The sequence below is a fragment of the Macadamia integrifolia genome, chromosome 7, assembly GCF_013358625.1.
Source record: "Macadamia integrifolia cultivar HAES 741 chromosome 7, SCU_Mint_v3, whole genome shotgun sequence".
Lineage (NCBI taxonomy): Eukaryota > Viridiplantae > Streptophyta > Magnoliopsida > Proteales > Proteaceae > Macadamia > Macadamia integrifolia.
This window is the reverse complement of record NC_056563.1, coordinates 13,953,837-13,975,764: the sequence shown is the minus strand read 5'-3', so window position 1 is coordinate 13,975,764 and position 21,928 is coordinate 13,953,837. Positions and strand designations below refer to the sequence as shown.

General features: G+C 39.5%; 1 protein-coding gene across 3 annotated transcripts; it reads left to right on the top strand.

Moving 5' to 3' along the window:
• The first annotated feature begins 12,382 nt into the window (after positions 1 to 12,382).
• LOC122083263 (cysteine--tRNA ligase, chloroplastic/mitochondrial) lies at positions 12,383 to 20,412 on the top strand. Of its 3 annotated transcripts, XM_042651010.1 has the most exons (11): positions 12,383 to 12,841; positions 13,103 to 13,166; positions 14,150 to 14,311; positions 16,473 to 16,643; positions 16,748 to 17,029; positions 17,182 to 17,307; positions 18,032 to 18,235; positions 18,333 to 18,434; positions 18,514 to 18,738; positions 20,056 to 20,182; positions 20,298 to 20,412. In XM_042651010.1, exons 1-10 carry the CDS (start codon positions 12,435 to 12,437, stop codon positions 20,056 to 20,058), a joined length of 1,746 nt encoding a protein of 581 aa, XP_042506944.1. In that variant the 5' UTR covers positions 12,383 to 12,434; the 3' UTR covers positions 20,059 to 20,182; positions 20,298 to 20,412. The 3 variants fall into 3 exon arrangements, with proteins under 3 accessions (XP_042506944.1, XP_042506943.1, XP_042506945.1); XM_042651009.1 differs by lacking the exons at positions 20,056 to 20,182; positions 20,298 to 20,412 and having other exon boundaries at positions 18,514 to 19,119; XM_042651011.1 differs by lacking the exons at positions 20,056 to 20,182; positions 20,298 to 20,412 and having other exon boundaries at positions 12,715 to 12,841; positions 13,099 to 13,166; positions 18,514 to 19,119.
• The last annotated feature ends 1,516 nt before the right edge of the window (positions 20,413 to 21,928 follow it).

The window sequence follows — 21,928 nt, the reverse complement described above, 5'->3', positions numbered from 1 at the left end:
TCTCACAATCAATTGTGGGTTTCTCTCTTTTAGGAAAGAGAAAATTGTTACCCTACCTCCCCATTCCCTATAAATACAACTCATGTAAGAGGAGGAGAGACAATTCATTCTTCTTCTAGTTTTTTTTTAGTTGCTCTCTCTCTCCCTCTCTCACTCTTTAGTTTTAGTTCTTCTCTATTTTTGCTTTAATCACTTTTGTAATAGTTTTTTATGTCAATTAATGCAAGCACTCTTTTATTCTTATTCAGCCTTTTTATGTTTATGATTTATGCAATTGAGTTGTAATTTTTTAAGTTATAGTTCTAGGCTTAGATCTAGGTGACAAGATCACGAGCCGTGGAGCAATTTTTTTTTTCAAGTTCAAGCATTGATTCAAGTAAGTAGGTTCCTTCAGTAGTCTTCTCTCCCCCCTCTCATTCCCTCTTTTGACTACCCTTTCTTTCTTAATTTAGGATTTTTATTTTCAGTCGTTACATTATTGTTATTCCTTTCCCCCAAGGTTCATTACTAGTGTATGTGTTGGATTTGCCCCTCCTAGCCATAGAACCATCAATTTATTATTTTTATTTTAATTGTCTCCCTTTCCTTAAAGCCAAGTAGAGAAACCCTTGTAAGAGTGACTCTCTGGTCAAGTAGGGAAGCTCATATTATGATGCATCCCTCGGGCTAAGTAGAGAAACCTACTTGTGAGTCTCTCTCTAGCTTTATCCCCTTTCTTTTACTTTATTTTTATTTCAGCATTTTTTTTTCTTTTATTTATTTATTTTTTTTTTAATTGCGTGGGTTGTTTATTTTCAGTTATTTATTTATTTAATTTTAATTGCATGGCTTGCGTCTTTAAATTCTTAAATGACGAATGGTTAGGACGTTATTTTTAGGACGGTAATTAGAATTAGATCACAACCATTAATCAGTTCACTTTCGCATTATTAAAAGAAATAAAAAATAAAGTGGCTGCTCTCTCTGTGTTCGACCCGTAGCTACACTGATCCGTACGCTTGCGGTTACATTTTAAATCTCAAACAGCCGGCCTTAAATGCCTCCTTGTACAAGCACAGCTCCTCGGAGTTCCGATAGCTGGCTCGGTCGGATGGTCTGGGTAGACGGAGCTCGAAAGCATCCGAGACACCAAAGGAGGCCCTCAGCTCCTCCAGTTCTGGCTCGTCCATCGTGGAGACGATGTTGAGAGCCTCCACTTCTAAGGGCTCCTGGGTCTGAGCTCGGGAATCGAGCACCCTCTCCCTGAATCCTATGTCGTTGGAGCCACCCACGGACCCCAACGGTGAGGCCGCGGACGATGAGTCGCAGGAGGAAGGAGAGTCAGTGGAATCTGAGGACATCCCTCGGACCTCCCCTAGACTTCTATGTCTACGTTTTGGCCTCGTCCTCTCGGAGGACGATGGGCTGTAGCCCGACGAGGAAGACATCACTTACTTTTTTGGGTGTCGCTAAACTAGGGGAAGTCAAGACGAAGACGAAAGCTTCAAAAAGAACACTGAGGCCGAAAGTAAGCTCTCCGAAGGGAAAAGAAAAGTGCCCCACAAATGGCCCCCCACACTATATAGATAGGGAGAAAGACGGTACGACTACCCGAGCATTAATGGCATCACCACGTCAGAGTACGAAGCCTCGAGGTTTGCCCCCGAATGGACCTGACAGAAGGTCCCCCTCTTGGTTGGGAGTTCGGCCAAAGCCGAACGGACCTGACTGAAGGTCCCCCTCTCGGTTGGGAGTTCGGCCAAAGCCGAACGGACCTGACCGAGGGTCCCCCTCTCGGTTGGGAGTGCGACCAAAGCCGAACGGACCTGATCGAAGGTTCCCCTCTCGGTTGGGAGTGCGGCCAAAGCCGAACGGACCTGACCGAAGGTTCCCCTCTTGGTTGGGAGTCCGGCCAAAGCCGAACGGACCTGACCGAGGGTTCCCCTCTCAGTTGGGAGTTCGGCCAAAGCCGAGTGGACCTGACCGAGGGTCCCCCTCTCCGTTAGGAGTTCGGCCAAAGTCGAATGGATCTAACTGAGGGTCCCCCTCTCGGTTGGGAGTCCGGCCAAAGCCGAACGGACCTGACCAAGGGTTCCCCTCTCGGTTGGGAGTTTGGCCAAAGCCGAGCAGACCTGACCAAGGGTCCCCCTCTCGGTTGGGAGTTTGACCAAATCCGAATGGACCTGACCGAGGTCCCCCTCTCGGTTGGGAGTTCGGCCAAAGCTGAACAGACCTGACCGAGGGTCCCCCTCTCGGTTGGGAGTTCGGCCAAAGCTGAACGGACCTGACCGAGGGGACCCTCGGTTGGGAGTCCGGCTAAAGCTGAACGGACCTGACCGAGGGTCCCTCTCTCGGTTGGGAGTTAGGCCAAAGCCGAACAGACCTGACCGAGGGTTCCCCTCTCGGTTGGGAGTTCGGCCAAAGCAGAATGGACTTGACCGAGGTCCCCCTCTCGGTTGGGAGTTCGGCCAAAGCCGAACGGACCTGACCGAGGGTCCCCCTCTCGGTTGGGAGTTCGGCCAATGCTGAACGGACCTGGCCGAGGGACCCTCGGTTGGGAGTCCGGCTAAAGCTGAACGGACCTGACCGAGGGTCCCTCTCTCGGTTGGGAGTTCGGTCAAAGCCGAACGGACCTGACCGAGGGTTCCCCTCTCGGTTGGGAGTTCTGCCAAAGCCGAACGGACCTGACCGAGGATCCCCCTCTTAGTTGGTAGTTCGACCAAAGCCGAACGGACCTGACCGAGGGTCCTCACCTCAGTAGGGGGCTCGGTGTAAGGCCGAGTCAAGCTGACCGAAGGTCTTTACCACGGCCAACCTCAGGCCTCGGTTTCCAGTAAGGCTAAGGCCGAAGGAATAAGGCCGAAAAAAAAAAAAAAGAAGAAGAGAAGAAAAAGAGGAAGAAAGGAAATGATAAAGAAAAGAGCGGTGATTGCGAAAAAGTTGGTTACTCCCACAAGAAGAAACTCCTAGTGGGAGTAAGGGGGCTCCTGATACAGCCAAATTGATCTCTCGGTGGGGAAAGGACACGTGTTGCCCTTGAGACACATGTCGTCCACCAGATAAGGATTCCAAGGACTCAATCACGCTCGATCATGTCACTTGCATGAGGGGAATATTCCCCACAAGAAGGACGGTCGTATGGGAGACGGACAGAGGAAAAGACAAGAAAAAACCCTAGACCCGAAGAACCATATAAGGGGGCCGAGAGGAAGGAAGAAGGTAAGCATTCAGACCCTCACCCATTACTCCCTTACTTAAAACTGTGCGGCCGACCCTAACTTGGGCGTCGGAGGACTAACCCCCGACAAAGCTCCGAGCTTCCGCCGTCTGTGCTTGTGCAGGACCAACTCGCGGGGTTTTTTGGCAGCAACAATGCCTTTGATGTTGGCATCGTTGATGATGATGGCAAGGTGGGCGAGGTGTTCGGCCATGAGATATGAGATGGCTGGCACGATAGGGGACCGGATTGTAGGCAATCTCATAGTTGAAGGAAGAAGAAGAGAGAATGGGGGTGGAGGGCAGGTAAGGGGTAAAAATGTCTAACAATGTAGGTCGATGGAGGAGAATCACTGTATTGGGTAGTTTTGTAAACTCAAACATGATTTTGTATTTTTTTGTTAACTAAAACACAAGTTGGATAGTTTTGTAAAAGGAAACTTATAAGTGGGTAATCATGTAGTTTTTCCAATTTTTTAATGGTTTATTTTTCCATATAGCTTATTTCAACTGGATGAAAACTTGACATGTGTATTGAGGACCATAGAAATTCCTTTATACAAAATTTCAACCTCATCTGGGTTGCCACGTGGTGAAAATGATACATAGTTACAAAAAACAAATGTCGTCAATGTAATTTCAATAAATAAATAAAAAAATGCATTTTTCCATGTTATTTTATTTACTTATTTATTTTGGTGTTAATAAGGAAAATAAAACTGCATTCAAGCAAATAAAATTTTTTTCAGAAAAATACACCATCCACAATAGAGTCGGTTCTAGCTACCCTAACTAACTGATCAACAAAATAAACCATTCTTCTATTCTCCTTATCCATAATACAAGATTTAAATATATTTCTCAAATCACTAATACCTATATCACAAAAGAAATCTCATGCCAGTTCTAGTGCTCCGATCCCTTCATTAAAAGATTGAGAATTTCCTTACAATCAGGGCACATGGGATGGAAATGAGCCATAATCGCTTTGTTTGCCACAACTTTTTGGTAGTTTCTCTAACTCCGGTTTCTATGCACTCTTTGCACAACCCGAGCGTAGGGTAATACAAATGCATTCACCATTAAGAAAATGATGAAGCCTAAGCAAATAGTTGCTTCAAAGCTTTCATCGCAAAAAATGATGCAATAGTTTTTAGTCAAAACTCTTTGAATCCTAACCATGGGTTTTAACCGAAGGGGGTAGCGTAGTTGGTGAGCAACGAACTTGGTACGAGTCGTAAATTTAGATGTCCTAAATTTGACTCTTACTAGACACACCTTGGGCCACTCACACGGAGGTGTTCAGTGCTCTTCAATGCTTTCAGTGAAAATTGAATGGTTCTCATTCAACTCCGGTATGACCCGGTCCATGCGATTGTGGGCTTAGTATGAATGAGCCCACAGGACTAGTCCCGTCATTAACAAAAAAAAAAACCATGGGTTTCTAACCACTTCCATAGTACATGAACTATAATATTATTGGGTTGAAGGAATTGAGGTTAGGAATCCATTGATTACTGTTTGCAATAGTATAGCAAGTGGGGTTAAAAGGTTTACTATTCTTGACAGAACTATTTCTAGATAGCCAAATGAAGTAACATAAAATCAAAAAACATATGTGAAAAAGCAAATATCCCTTTTGAGCATACTGGGATGATGGAAAAGATGGAATAAAACTTCAGGAAGGGTATTCCCATGGAGGATTCATTTCTTAATTCCAAAGGATTCACTGCACGTCTGCTCCTCATCTCCTCCTCTATGTAGCTAAAAGGCTAGAGGTTATCGAGAAAAGTTTGTTTAAGTTCTCTTTGGTGTAAAGGCCATTTTAAGAACATTCCAAAAGAAAACTTAGGGCCCGTTTGATAACGTTTCTATCGTTTCTGTTTCAAGAAACGACAGAAACATAAATTCTGTTTCTAGAAACAGAAACGGAATTGAAGGTGTTTGATAAGTCATGTTTTTAGAAGTCGATGGTAACCAGTGAAAGAATTGCCACAAGTCGTTTCCAGAAACGGCGAAAATAAATTCTTGAACCATAAATAAGTGAAAATTTCTATTTCTATTTCTAAAAATAAGTGAAACGAATCAGTTTTATCAAACGCTTTTTGCTTCGTTTCTGCTGTTTCTGGAAACAGAAACGGCAAAAATGCGTTTCTTGAAACGTTATCAAATGGACCCTTAATTTTGGGTGCACTTGATATTTCCAAAGATAAGACCATAATGGAGTCTTATCAAATTTTCTATTTAATCATTTATCAATGGCCAAAATTCTTATCAAAAATTTCAGCTTCGATAGGTTGAAAAATAAATTTTGATGCATTGTTATAAAGCTGCATTCCATTTGCTAGTAGCAATAAATTTTGATGCATTGCTATAAGCTTGAAATTGAGTCGATCCCGGGATCAATGTAGATATTAGGCCATTTGGGGAGACATGGCTGTTCTAGATGGGTAAAATAGAAAAAAAATACTATTCCACATTCAAAACCCTCGTTCTGAGTAAAGTTAGCATCTAAAGGATGCAATGGGTATGAAATATTTAGCTTTTAGGACTCTTACCTAGAGGATAAATGGGTTGGAGAGGAGTCTCTATCTAAGTGCCCAAACTGCCTTTGAGATTTTGGGTTTCAATCCTTATTTCCATGCAATAAGAGGTAAAGTTTTATTATCAAGTGGGGCCCCTCTATTAAGACTTTCTTTTGGAGACTTTCCAACAGTGGATTATCAACAATGGATGTTTTAGGAAAATGGGTGCCTATGGAAAACACCTGCGTCTTATGCAATTCCAAACAGGAAACTGTTTGGTATATCTTTTAATCATGCGATTTTACAAGACGCATTTGGGCTACTTGCCTTTTAGGACTTAACACGGCTCATTTTCGTGCCATTTCTTTCCAGAGACTTCTGGTGTATCTGTTTAATTCTGATTTTATTCCCAAGCGGGATCACCAATATTTCTTCATAAACTTTATTATCATATGCTATTTCATTAGGAAACATAGGAATGACATTATTTTTAACAAAGCGAAACTGAACCCTATAGTGTTCTCGTTCCAGCGTGTGAGTGGATTAATACCACCACAAATTACCCCACTCAAGGAAATTGGATTAGAACACATAAGACCTTCCACCCGCCTCTACAGCAACGAGGTATTACCTTTGATTGCTCACCTTTATACCCTATAATGATATGTGCAATCATCACTGATGTTACTAGGAACATCACAGGATGGGCTGTGGGAATACTTCAAGATGGGAGAACACACTTTCTAATTACTGATTATGTGATGACAGGAAACCATCTTGAAAGATGTCGCAAGGGCTGTTCTTATAGGAGCAAGGTATGTGCAAAATAGGGGATGGGCGTTGAAGGAGATTTGGACGAACACGGAAGAAGTTCAGAAGCTTTCTTTTGATCTAGATACTTTTTGCTGGCCCTTGAGTGTGGCCCCTCTGTTTTTGACTGTATATAAAACTATGCAACAGGTCACTTGTATATGTAGTCCTGGATCGAGACAAGTGCTCCATTTTGCTGCCCTAGCTAGGAACGCTATCACCACAACTAATCCCTCTGTAGATATGTCTACATCATCTAATTTCTAGTAAACTTTTTCTGTTTTTCATCAAAAAAAAAGTGGGGCCCCTCTACAAAAATGGGTATTAATTTTATCTAGAGAGGAACAGAGAGAGCTTGAGAGGAAAATGGAAACATGACATAGAATATGTTGGGATGGAGCTCAAGACTTATTTGATTAGGGTCGCTCGGCTAATTTAAGTGTGGAGGGGGGCTTTCCGGAGAGGGAGTCTTCCTTTTACTCTATCTAAGACTCTAAAAAGGCACTTGTTCTTATTTTGATGACACAACAGTAAGGCACACAAAGCAGTATTCTGGGATCACACCTCAAGTCTGGTCTTTCTCCTAAAGAAAGTTTCTTTGATTGACCGGTAATGTTCTGAAATAAGTCCAGGACTGCAAGAATGATGGATATGTCATTAATATAGGCCCTATAGAAGAGAAATGTATCATCGACAAATAGAAAGTGAGTATTTTAAGGGTTTCTCGAGATACCTTAATCATTCTAAAAAACCCAATAAGCAGGATAATTGCCATATAGCTAGGATGAAGAGGTAGGGGCTAAGGGGGCATCTGCTTGATTCCTTGAGATGCCAAAATAAAGAGTAAAACTAGAACCATTAAATTAATAGAGTAGGACACAAAGGATAAAAGAACACAAATCATACCACAAAAGTAATCGGAAAAGCACAGAAACTGAAAATTAACTCTAATATATCCCCAAGCCTCTTGTCATATGTTTTTAAGTTTTCTTACCAAAAAAAAAAAAACAAGACAGATTAAGTTTAAGAGCATCCCACCCCTCTCTACTATTACTACTCTTTATAAAGTGAACAATCTCTTGCCCAATAATATCTTTCGAGGTTAAACATTTTGAAAAGGAGATGTTGGTCCTCAGAGTTACACATTCACTTATTAATGCCCTGCAATAGCTTGGGGGGCTGGCTCATAAGGTATATAATGTTGGATTAAAGTTTCAAAATATTTCTCTAGCAAACCTAGGCTAGACCATGAATGAGGTAAGGTATGGGTCTACACCTATATACGACTGTATAAACACATTCATATGTGCAAAGGGACGATTGTATGAGTATAGACAAATCTGTATCTGTAGAGATTTACCCATACATATAAAGGTATATTCTCTCTCTCTCTCTCTCTCTCTCTCTCTCTCTCTCTATATATATATATATATATACACACACTCTTATGGATGGTTTGAAATTGAAAAATTGACAAGTCATCAGCAACATTAATTATTTTGTTTTTTTCAACATTTTGCACTGTCATTCTGAGTCCTTGTATATCCAGTATTTGAAGTGTCTAAATAATGAATATAGCTTTCAAGTTCTCTGTGTGATTACGTACATTTAAAAGTGCATCCTACGTGATGGAGTAAATTTATGTTAGAATTATAAATACATGGTCGACCCGGTTTGCATACATTAGGGCATTTAGAACGTTAAGGACAATATCGTTTGATACGACTCAACTTTATTGCCAATCATCTTTGATGCGACAAGAGAACATACAATAGTGTTGTGCAATTCTACCTCAACTAGTATAAGGATATCTTAGCGATATACAAGTATACAACTGCAACTCAAAAACAACATGTTTTCTATTCTCATTTCTAATTGAGAAATATTTTGGGTTCGAGGTTAGGTTATTGTAGTTGAAAACTTGAAATTGAAAAGACAATGATGATGTGGGTCCCACCAGTTGCACTACATTTTGGTTTTTGAAAGAAATTGGTTTGATTCAAACCATTTGTTTTGAACCAGTCAATATGGAGAAAAAAAAAAAGTTTAATATGTTATTAAGTGAAAATGAAGGGTAATCTAAGCATTTAAAAATATCAAGGGTGAAGGAAAGGAAAAAGTTTAAATATAAAAATAAAAATAAAAAATAAAAAGATAAAAATTTAAGGTAAGAAAGTTTTAGTAAATAGAGGCTAAGTACAAAGAAGTGACAGTATTTGCCCCTCAGAAAATTATGGATGAATAGTTATTAGAGTTTGTTTTAGGTATTTTATGTAAGGGTGTCAATCGGTTTGGTTTTGGTTAGTTTTAAATGATGATAAGGTAGATCATAATCGAACCGAGAACCGACTCGACTCTATATTTAGATACTCAAGCCAATTCAATTTGACTCGGTTCGATTTCTTTTCCAATTAAGTTCTGACATGCAATTTTAATTTGGTTTTGTACTTCGATTTTAATTCAGTTATGAAAACGGTTCCACTTTTGAACCCATGACTGTGATGGACCAAAGGCCATAATGGGCTCAAGTTATAGGCCTTATGACCATTGGTAACTCCAAAATTGTCTTAGCATATAAATATGTGATGATAAATTGTAAAAAACACTCTTGAACTTTCAAAATTGAATATTGAAAAAATCCCACTTGAGTCATAATGATACTACGATACTAGGTTTTTTTTTTTTTTTTTTTTTTTTTTTTTAAGACAATTCGGTTCGGTTTTGGTCTTAACCAACAGTTATTACACTTGAAATCGAAACTAAACTGAATCAAAGAGCATATTCACATACTCAAACAGAATTTGAACCGAATTAAATGCAGTTCGATTCGACTCGATTAATTCAACTCAATATCGATTTTGGTATTCGATTTCGATTCCCAATTGACACCCTTAATTTTAATTTTATGGTGTACACTACATATAATATGCTTTCCATTCAATTCGCATGGGATTAGTTTGGTAACTCATGGCATATGGTGTACAATATACGTTCCATTTGATTGGCCACTCGCTTGGCATCTAAAACATACGTTTTTTTATTAGATTTATTTTCTTCTGGCGATAATCTTCACGAAATGTTCTTTTTTTTTTAACTATTTAATATTGTTCAAAACGCAGCCTTAATGTATATCGATTTTTTTTTACTAAAAGAAATAAAGATACACTACTCAAAACAACTAATTACATCTACATTTGGTCCAGACAGTAAACTGCCTAGCACACTTGGTGATAGGGGTGTCAAAAAAGTTTGATCAATCTAAACCAACCCTAGCCTGCCCTGAACCCAAACAGGCCTTTGGGCTGAAAGAGATTTCAGCCCAAAGGGTGGGTTAGGGATGAGATTTTCAGGCCCGATGCAAGGTTGGGTTGGGTGTGGGTTGACGTCTCAACCCAACCCGACCCAATCCAACCCAACCATGTTTATTAAGTATATAATCATATAAATATCCTAATAATTATTAATGGGTACTTGTAGAAAAAGGTCTTTCATTTTCCACAATCTACACATATACGAACATTTTGGTCGTAGGCCTCTGCAATGCATCAAGATCAAGCAACCAAGTAATCGATCAGTTCATCAGAGCTGTGTTGGATTGGGCTAAACTTGACAGGATTGGACCTGGGCTGAGATACCCAACCCGACCTAGGGCTGGGCTGGGCTTAGATTGAGTTAAGAGACCTTAGGGTTGGGCTGGATTTGACACCCTTACTTGGTGATGTTGTGGTGCATAAAGTCCACACTCACCAAGAAGTCTCGAGTCTCTTGACTCTTACCTTTCTACTCCCCTTTTCTATAGTGTGCACATCATTAGAAAAAAAAAAAAATGTTAGCTATTCGATGCATAACCTAATTGGTCAAACGATTAAATAAAGCACCACCTTGTCTTCACCATCTAAGGTTTCGTGGCAATTCCCACCATTTACCAACTCCAGAGAGTTCAGACTCTCGCAAGGCAGGCGTTGCCTCTTGGTGCCCAAAAAGGGGCCCAGATTTTCGGAGAAACTCCTACAATGGCTCCAACAGCGCCTACGACGCTTATTGGACCTTTTGCGGGGCTACAACTCTGCCATTACGGGTGAAAACCGAGAGTGAGAGAGAGATTAAAATGGCAAAAGGGAATGGAAAGCCAAGCCTTATTGTTTACTTTTGCCCTCACTTCCCCACAAAGTCCTGCCGATAAGTGTGGGACTTTAGAGTGGGTTGGGGTGGGAAAATATGTGAGCCACGTAAGCTGACAGTTCCCTAAATTTATGAAAGATATATTATTTCTAAGGGTGTCAATTTCTGGCACGCACCGTTTAACCAGATCAAGTTAGACCGGTTAAAACTTGTCTTGAATAGGCCCGATTAACAATTATGTTGAGCTTGAGTCCTACCTATCTATTAAATGGGCATTCATGGTTCAACCCTCAAGTCCGTTGGGTGCTTGACTTGGACTGACTCCCTTAAGCCCAACCTAACTAGACGTCTTTTATTTATAATTAAAATTCTAATTTTGCACACACTATGTCACTACCCATAAAATAGAGTTACTAAACTACTAATGCGAAAAAATGCCTAGATCTAAACTATTATGAGTTATAACAAAGATAGTGGTTCATTTCAATTTTGGAGGTGGAGAATGAAGATATTATGCAGATATGCATCATAACTTTGAGACTCTAAACCCTTAAGTTGCCCAGAAGATGATTTTAGAATCTCAATCATCATAATAGAATTAGAATAAAATCAAGTAATCTTTTATCTCAATTTTGAGATTTATGGTCTCATTTTATTGGTATTCTCCTTCAAGCCCATTGAAGAGAGCACTTTTAAAAAAGGTCTGTTTAAATCCCGTTTAAAGTTAAACAGGTCTGTAACCCGGTTAAGACCCAATTATGGTAGTTCAATTATCAATCGTACTATGCCTGCCAAACTAAACCCGTTTAGCTAGACGAATGTTTGCAGTGCAACCCTAGAAATTGGTCGAGTCCAACTAAGCTCGGCCAAGATCGGACCAACCATGCCGCTTGACACCCCTAATTCTTTCATTCTCTCACCCCAACAACCAAACAACTTCCTTAAAATTATGGGAGAGTGGATCGGGTTCACGTACGAGAACAACCTCGATTCGTAGATTTATAATCAATTTTGTCTCTATTCATTTAATAGATTCTAAATTCACGGATCAAAGATATACGAAAACATTCTCATACGTGAACCTAATCCATTCACAAATTTTGGAAGGTTTTTCTTTCATTCTCCCACCCCCGAACAACCCAAGTTTTGGTATTCTGTGAAATATTTTCCACATTTCCCTCCCAATATTTCACTATACCACGTTCTCCATCGAACAAATTGGAGCTCAATCTTTCAATTTCAATATATTCCTCCTTTCACGGTTAGGGAAGAAAAGATTTGCTGATACACACACACACCCAAAAAACGAAAGTAGTGAGGAAAGAGATAAACTCTTTACGGTAGAATGTTAAATAGTTGTAATTTGTAAATTATTCAAATAATAATAATAATAATAATAATAATAAAAAGCCCTTTTTCGAATATCCAAAGCTCACCAAGAGGGTCGAATGAATTGAGGCCTGAGTGATCGAGTTTCGTAAGGGAAGACCACGTTCTCCATCGAACAAATTGGAGCTCAATCTTTCAATTTCAATATATTCCTCCTTTCACGGTTAGGGAAGAAAAGATTTGCTGATACACACACACCCAAAAAACGAAAGTAGTGAGGAAAGAGATAAACTCTTTACGGTAGAATGTTAAATAGTTGTAATTTGTAAATTATTCAAATAATAATAATAATAATAATAATAATAATAAAGCCCTTTTTCGAATATCCAAAGCTCACCAAGAGGGTCGAATGAATTGAGGCCTGAGTGATCGAGTTTCGTAAGGGAAGGCCATATGGGAACACTGCTAAATTGTTCTCGGCCCTTGCTCTCCCTCAATCTCTCTCGAATTTCCCTGTCTAAGAGGAGGGTTCATCTCCAAAACCACCATTATAACCACCTTAAGAGACTGCCCTTCAATGGTTTCTTCTTCTCCAACTATGACACCAATCACAAACTCTGCTGGTTCAGTTCCCTACCATCTCAACCTTCTGTTGATAGCGACCAGCACAACGACAATGGAGGGAAACCACAGATGCCCATTTCGGAGCTTTGGCTGCACAACACAATGACCAGACAGAAAGAGCTTTTCAAGCCCAAGATTCCTGGTAAAGTCGGCATGTACGTCTGCGGTGTCACCGCCTACGACCTCAGTCACATCGGCCATGCTCGCGTTTACGTAACCTTCGATATACTCTACAGGTCGCTTCCCACCAATCTAGAATCCCTAATGGAGTCTGTTTTTAATCAAAATCCCTTATTAAGATTAGCTAACCAGAAATTTGTTAGAATGTTTCTTCCCCCATCTCCAGACAAAAATGTGACTGCTTCCTTCCTCAAAATGACTGCTTTTTGTTCAGAATTTAGTTCCTGCTTTAATACTTGGTTCTTATTTACCCCTTCTTCTCCAGTCTCTTTGAATAATGAGTATTCTCTCTGTATTTCTGTTTGAAAACTAGGCAGATATCTGGAGTATTTGGGATACGAAGTCTGTTACGTGCGCAACTTCACCGATGTTGATGACAAGGTGTGCGTCTCCTCTCTTCCCCCCAGATGCATAGGTCGTGGACAATCTATAAGATGGGTCGCTGTACAGATGGTTCTATCTTAGAAATAAAATTGAATTGCTTGCTGAATTTGAATTTTAGGGAATTTCTTATAGATTGGGTGGAAGAACATATTAGGGAATTCTGGTTAGAGAATATCTATTCATTAATCACATGCCTTGGCAGTTATTTATGTTTTCCGCTGGTTGCTGAAATGGTGCACTGTGTTGGTTTTTATATGACTATATTAATGATTATGCTGATAGCAAACGATTAAACTCCATCCATGAGTCCTCTTGGATTTAGTGTGACCAACAGCATCCTCCAGACATTGATGTGCCTTAAAATATGATGTCTGTCCATGATAGGTGTGTTTCTACACATAGAAGAGAATGTCAGCGAATTTAGGAAGGGAGACAGCAAAAAATGTTATGTATTTTTCAGGGTAAGGCAAGAGGGTGGTAGTCTTGAAAATATTATTTTGGGTATTACTTTTTTTTTTTTAATAGGCATTAATATTACTATTTAAAACATTGTACATCAATGTTTCCAGAGGATTGTAGATATAATTTTGGGGTTTAATAACTGTGAGTTTTTCCATTTTGAAGATCTGAAGCAAGGAAATTAACGCCTTCTGTGTAATATATTTCACCCTTCTCCAATTTTTGTTATCCCTACATTCAAGCTTCTTTGAAGTTGAATTTATGCTCTTTAGTTCTTGATGCGTTGGGCCTTCTATTCTCTACATCCCCAACTATACATGTGAAACTGTGCTCTGTATCATCCACGCTTCTGCACATTTATTCTTTGACTGTCCTGTTGTGGATCATTTGCCGTTGTATCAACTTTATATGATTCTTTTCCCATCCATTTGTGAGTTTTTAGGATAGCACCTTTTGTATGGCTACACTGTTATTATACTGCAGGATTTGAATGCAAACTGAAAAAAGCTGGAATTATGTAGATTATAACTAGAGCGAATGAACTGGAGGAGGATCCGTTAAGTTTGAGCAGACGTTTCTGCGAAGAGTTCCGTTATGATATGGCCCATCTTCACTGCCTTCCTCCTTCTGTGGAACCATGCGTCTCTGATCACATGCCACAAATCATTGATATGATTAAACAGGTACTATTTTAATCGATCAAATGTGCATACCAGTTAATATGCTTGGAAACAGAGGTACAGAAACCAAGCACTTAAGTAATGCTGCTTATAAATCCTCTGTGATTAATTTAGTTCTCTCTCTCTCTCTCTCTCCCTCTCTGATTCATGCATGTACTGTATTGTTCTCTGGAGCTTCTTATATTCTTCTCACCATACACAAGAACAAGAAACTTATCATCCAAAAGTGCATTTTGTTCCTAACTCCCCTTGTGAAAGGTCTCAGTTTGTTTAAACTTTGTGAGAAGTATTTTCTTTCAGGTAGGTCTTGGAGTGATCTAGTTGCAACACAAGGTTTTAAGTAACAAGGGAAGCTTAAATGTCTCCATTGGGGATGGTATAAGATCTAAGGGTTTGAAAGATGAGATTGAAAGCTTTGGCAAGGATCAGTAGCCATTTATTGTGTTGCTGCTGGCATGTTTTAGAAAAGGAAGAGTTTGAGGTTGGGACGTTGGGTAGTGAGAATTAGGATGAACAAACTGAAGTTCCTCTCATTTAGGTATTTAGGTTTATGAATGAGAGCCTTTGGTGAAGCTAATGCTATATAGGTTTCAACTAAAGTTTTATTCCCTTCAAAATTTGTATTCAGAATGAGGGGAGCCAATGGTGGAAGGGATGCATTTATTAGTTATCCTATGATGCATGGGATAACATCATAGGATTTCGGTTTTGTGGCCTATGTTCTTTGGAGCCTTGCGTTTCTATGTTGCACCTAGGTGCGGAGCTTCTTTGCATGTGCCGCAAGTGTTATGTAATTCGACATTAATGTGGGTCTCCGAAGAATATAGGTTGCAAGCTTGCAAGTTCAGATAGATCGCGAGTCCCCCCCCCCCCCCCCCCCCTTTTGTTTTTAAAAGTGATGGGCATTCTCATGGGTTTGTTGCTTGCAAATGTTTTTCTTATGCTCAGTTTTGTGGCCTATGTTCTTGGAGCCTTGCGTTTCTAAGTCATGGCTAGGTGCGGAGCTTCTTTGCATGTCTCCTGCCACAAGTGTTATGTAATTTGGTATTAAAATGGGTCTCCAAAGAACATAGTTTGCAAGCTTGCAAGTTCATGGGTTTGTTGCTTGCAAATGTTTTTCTTATGCTCGGTTTTGTGGCCTATGTTCTTGGAGCCTTGCGTTTCTAAGTCATGGCTAGGTGCGGAGCTTCTTTGCATGTCTCCTGCCACAAGTATTATGTAATTTGGTATTAAAATGGGTCTCCAAAGAACATAGGTTGCAAGCTTGCAAGTTCAGACATATCCGAGTCCCGCCTCCTTGTTTTTAAAAGTGATTGTTGCATTCTCGTGGGTTTGTTGCTTGCAAAGGTTTTTCCATGCACGGTTTTGTGGCCTATGTTCTTGGAGCCTTGCTATGTTTGGCGGGGCTACTGAGCTTTCTTCTACCAAATCCTTATTACAATATAGTAGGTCTAGTGGTGGATGTAACGCACGTGAGTTGCAATTGGTTTGCTTGTGGTCGTGGGCTTGGCGGGGCTACTGAGCTTTCTTTTACCAAATCCTTATTACAATATAGTAGATCTGGTGGTGGACGTAACGCACGTGAGTTGCAATTGGTTTGCTTGTGGTGGTGGGCTTTATGTTGGTGTATTAAGCCGCTATTCACAGATACCTATGGCCTGAGTTGTGAGCTGCATATCTAGTTTTCAATGTGGAGTTGTCTCTTGATGACATAGTTTTCGATGCGGAGTAGTGTGTTTCGATTTGTTACTTTTTCGTGTTTAGTGGGGCTGTCAAGAATTTATCTCATTCCTCTTTTCATAAAAGTAGGTTGGGTGATGGATTGTCTTGTTGGTGGACGTAATACATTTAGGATGCTCTGACTTGACCGATCTATATAGTACGTCAGGTAGACAGCCGGTACCTTATTATAGTCTGTCGTTATAAGCCTGTGGTTGATTTATAGTGGTGCGTCAGGTTGGCAGCCGGCACTTATTATAATTATCCATAACCCGTCAATCTTTTTGCATGGATCCTCGCGCTCTTTCTTGCTTGGAATCTCTATGTAGCCGACCCCATTAAGTTGGGATAATGTTTTGGTTGTTTGTAATGAGGGGAGCCAGTTTTAGTTGTTAAAGTCAACAAATGTTTAACATTGACTTTGGTTGACTATGTTTCTTCACAGATTCTTGATAATGGTTGTGCCTACAGAGTTGATGGAGATGTGTACTTTTCTGTAGACAAATTTCCTGGATATGGACGATTATCTGGCAGGAAATTGGAAGATAATCGAGCAGGTGAAAGGGTAACAGTGGACTCCAGGAAACAAAATCCTGCTGATTTTGCTTTATGGAAAGTGAGTAGTTGGAGCACTGATCTTTCTATGTATGTATATATGTATGTAGCTATGTATAAAAATATATTTTAAACCTGTGATGACTTGTCTTCTGTTTGTTGCAGTCTGCAAAGGAAGGGGAGCCATTCTGGGAAAGTCCATGGGGGCCTGGTAGGCCAGGCTGGCATATTGAGTGCAGTGCAATGAGTGTTGCTTATCTTGGTCACTCCTTTGATATACATGGTGGAGGAATGGACCTTGTATTCCCCCATCATGAAAATGAAATTGCTCAAAGTTGTGCGGCTTGTAGCCAAAGCAATATAAGCTACTGGATACATAATGGCTTTGTCACTATTGACTCAGAGAAAATGTCCAAGTCACTTGGTAACTTCTTCACAATTCGGCAGGTAATTATGGAACTTGTTCCCTGAAGAATTTCTTACGTGTTTTGCCTGTGATGCCTGGCTCTCTACTTTACATCCAATACTTAGTTTGTAATTTTGCCTCAACTTGCAACTTAAACATTTTATTTTATTTGAAAACATTGGATCCTTCTCAGGTAATAGACCTATACCATCCACTGGCTTTGCGGCTTTTCTTGATGGGGACCCACTACCGGTCTCCAATAAACTATTCAGACTCGCAGCTTGAAAGTGCTTCAGACCGGCTTTTCTACATCTATCAGGTAATACAAACTTCAGTTATTATCACAATCAGTCAAGTTATACAAGAATTAGTTGTAATAGGTTCAGTCCCTCCCCACTCCCCCCCGCCCCCGCGGTGAAAACAAGAGAAGAAAAAACCAATATTGTGTTTCTTTATAACTTAAAAGTAATGCTTTGGCTAAATGGCTCTGCCAATTTGAGCCATGTGGACCTCTGATGTGGGCAATTCAACTGTTGGATGAATAATCAAAATCTTCATATAATTGCCCACTTGACTTTGTTCATCCAATGTATTGACTTTCTGGTTGTATTTTGCAGCTGTTAAATTAAATTCCCCCAAAGTTGACTTTTTGACCACTTTTAAAAGCTTTTGAAACCTTCGTGGAAAATATGTGCTCTGGCTATAACTCACATGAGTCGTTGTGATTTGGAAGCATCCATAAAATTGTAGTGTCACAAAAAACTTCTTTGTGGCAGATATTATGGCTGTCAAGGAAGTTTTGAGAATGTGAGGGAGTCGCTATATTTAATAAAGTAGAGATTCTTTATTTTTTTGGTTTAAATTAATGAGTGATAGACAAAGTTACTTTCTCAAATGAATTTATACTATGCATTAATAAGTATGACTAGGAGATTTATCATACAAATGGTACTGTCAGTGAACTGTTACTGCAAATCTGCAATAATTAATTAAAGACACCAGTTTGGTAATGGAGCAATTTCATGATATCCCAATGGTTGCAGACACTTCATGATTGTCAAGAGACTTTGTTCCAACATAATGGAACATACCTGAAGGACTTTGTTCCACATGAGATATGGAATTGTGTTAATAAGTTCCACGATGACTTCAAGACCTGTATGTCAGATGACCTTCACACTCCTGTTGTTTTTGCTGCATTGTCTGACCCATTGAAAACCATCAATGATCTCCTCCATACTCGTAAGGTGTCATATTTCTCTCCTATTTCTCATTCATCCATAATTATTTTTGTGTTCTTTGTACATTTTTTTTTTTGGCTTTCTAATTTCATAACTCATGCAGGGGAAGAAGCAGGAGTGCCGTATTGAGTCACTTTCTGCTCTGGAGAAAGAAACTAGAAGAGTTTTGACTGTTCTTGGACTGATGCCGACGAGTTATTCTGAGGTATGTGAAATTACAATTTTGTCAGGCATATGGTTTGCTGTTCTATGTTTGTCTCTTAAGCTCCAATCGTTTCCCGCAGGTTTTGCAGCAGTTGAGAGAGAAGGCATTGAAACGGGCAGGGTTGACAGAAGATCAAGTTTTACAGAGAATTGTTGAAAGAACTGCAGCAAGGAAAAATAAGGAGTTTGAGAAATCAGATGCAATCAGAAAAGACTTGGCTGCTGTGGGTATTGCACTGATGGACAGCCCTAATGGGACAATTTGGAGACCAGCAGTACCTCTTGCATTGCAAGAGTATCAGCAGGTCATTTCTTGAATTGCTTCTGGGCTCAAGATCTTCAATACTTTAAATGGAGCATATCAGGTTTTTTACTGCAGCAGAATGATAAGTTACTTTTGGAGTTTTGCAGAACTAGAAGTTTATTTTGGAGTTTTCTCATATTAGATGAAGGTAGATGGGTAACTTTTTTTCTAAATTTGTAAATCCAATTTTGGGGGATATTTTCAGTTGGAAAAGAAAGTATGCACAAAACCGAGTGTTTTGCACAAATTCTTAAATGTATTGCTTTAGAGGTGATGAAAATGTCTCATTCTTTTGATATTCAAAGTCACTTTTCAGTTTACAACATGTGCTGTCTCATGAATTTGGCAAAATTTATAAAGGTTGAAAAGCCATTGCTAATAATCTGTTTTGCATTCAGTAGTAATGAACACTATTGGAGAGGTAATGCTCTGAATATTTAAGGATTTCAGTAATGTTTTTTGTTGATAGCTATTTCTGATTCTGTTGGTGAAGTCAGCCAGCCATTTGAGTAATGGACTCTGGCCATTTATTCGTTGAGGTACATTTCCTAATAGCAGTTGGAAGATCTGCTATTAATGAGTTCACTATTTTGATACAACAAACTGGTCTAGTCATTCTGCTTCTGTTACCTGATCTAAGCAAATTTATTATAGAAAGGAGACCCTAAGTGAAACTCTACACTGGATAAGGCCCCAACAGTGGAACTGCTATCTCTGTGGACTCCTCATTATTGTCTAGTCATTCTGCCGCTTACCCGATATAGGCTTCCATAAGGGAGATACAATGGTAAAGCACATCAACCACTAAGGCCCCATTTGGTTGCACTCCTTGGGAATATTTTTGCTGTTCTTATGTTCTATGGGAAAATGTGTTTGGTAAATCCGGTTCATTCTTTTGTTTGGCTGAACGAACAGGAAGAAAGAACAGCTTAAGAACAAGAATAACAGAACAACAAATTGGTGTTCTGTCCATTCTGGAACAGACTGGAAAGAACAAATCTGAATGAAAAAAGTAACTTATTCCTGATAATTGGAGACTCCTGCTTCAACCATGTATAGCCATACCCTTTCTTCAACTTGGAGACATCCTGTTTCGACCTCGAGGCATCACCACCACCAAGCGCCACTTCAACCGTCTTTGCCCTCTCATCTCTTTGCACTTCTCTTCGCTTCTTAGAAATTGGAACTTCTTAGTTCTTTCTCTTTGTTTTTTAAACCCATCTAGATAGTCTCTGCTTCTTTACTGCTGTTTTATGAGAAGCTTAAAAAATTGAATACAGGGTTGAACCCTTTATTACCCCAATTTTTTTTCTTCCAGTAAATGTTTCCTGTGTGAGGTCTGCCTTTCCTAAGAAGCAATGATTGATGGGTCTGAAGATACAAGTGACATCGAGAAGCTCTACGAGTATGGCAAATGACTCAACAGAGCCAAGGATAAATCACAGGTTAGTTTTCTTCCATATTTATGCTCCTTTGTGCAAAGATATAGGGTTGTTGTAACTATTGCTTGTCTATAGTTTTGCTAATTATTTATTCAAATCTTTTCTGGGTCTGATGCAGAATGTTAAGGACTATGAAGGTATAATAAGAACAGCTAAAGCTGACATAAAGGCTAAACAATTAGTGGCACAGATCTTTCACAGGTTTGCAAGTTCTTCCCCAGCCTTGAAGGCCCAAGGATTAAAGTATCGGTATCGGTTGCCGTATCGGTCGGTCAAAATTAAGATACGTATCGGAGGGTATCGTATCGTATCGGAGATACACTAAGATACGCTAAAGATACACACATAAATGGATAGGAAACATTTTTTTAAACACTTTTGCATAAAGAATGTTAAAAAAAACTATTGATAACATGTATTATGCATAAACACTAAATTGAGGGTATCGTACTAAGAATTCAAGGTCTGTAGTTGTCCATAGCAATTAAAATTTTGGTCCCAACCTTGATCCACTTTATTAGTAGAGAAAAGTTGTGCTGACAGCAACTTTGGAACAAAAACCCGCAAAATAAATTCGTTTTTTTCTGAAAAATATACCCATATTGGCCGATTAATGACCGAGGCCGTACGTATGATACTATCACGATACGTACGATACTACTCACCGATACGTACCGATATATATATATATATCGATACTCACCGATACGTGTTGATATATACCGATACGTACCGATCGATACATACCGATACTCATCGATACGTACCAATACATACCGAAACGTACATTTTACCTCAATTTTATATTTTTTATAGTCGTATCGAGGCATGTCATATCGTATTGATGTGTATTAGTGGTGTATTGATGCATATCGGTATGTATTGTAGGATATATATCGATACGAAATGATTTAAAAAATTCAATGTATCGTATCGGTGTGTATCGTATCGACCGACTAAATTTAAGATACGTATCGAAGGGTATCGTATCGGTATCGGAGATACTTAAAACCATGCTTGAAGCCCATTTTGATTTGTTTGAGGAAGATGAGCTTGGTGTAAGCAGTAGTTGCTTTGTATCCTCCTCTCATTTAACTTCTTTGCTAAATTAATGTTTTGTGAAGTTCTTGAATCATGCTTCTTCTAATATTCAGTAGTTGCAAAGAATGTGTAATCCATCATTTCTCTTTAATATACTGGATTTTGGATGGGCATTGCATCTTGTGGGGTTTCTGGTTCTACTTGGGTTTATCTTATTTTTAAAGTGAATATGGTGAGGCATAATTATAAGGATTGAAATTCCTGTTGGAATGACCTTCTTAGGTGTCACAACTTGACATTTTCCATTAACAATGTTATCATGTTTGTTTTGCTTTTTTGGAGAAGTTTTTCCTCAATTGTGATTGATATTCTGCAGCACATGGAGAGACTTCAAGTTTTGGTATCTCTAAGCTGCTTTCCTGTATTTATGTCAGCACATGGAGAGACTTCTAAGTTTTGGTATCTCTAAGCTTCTTTCGTGTATTTATGTGCAAGCTTCTTGTTGAATGATTTGTCTTCCCCAATAGCCTCTCTCCATCGTGAATTTTTAAACTTTAAAACCATAAAATTTCAACTCTTGTGGGTTTTGATATCAAGGTCTTCTTTTAGTGCCACTTGATGATGAGCTTCACCTTGTTTGGAAACAGGGCATGTAACGCCCCGACCCCATTAACCTTGCACAATATTGTCCTCTTTGGCCCATGGGTC

Bases quoted from the DNA above. Each gene is read 5' to 3' on its own strand.
- LOC122083263 (XM_042651009.1), top strand. From the start codon at position 12,435: ATGGGAACACTGCTAAATTGTTCTCGGCCCTTGCTCTCCCTCAATCTC. The intron at 13,167-14,149 runs GTGTGCGTCTCC...GGAATTATGTAG, and splicing joins TCACCGATGTTGATGACAAG to ATTATAACTAGAGCGAATGA. The intron at 14,312-16,472 runs GTACTATTTTAA...GTTTCTTCACAG, and splicing joins TCATTGATATGATTAAACAG to ATTCTTGATAATGGTTGTGC.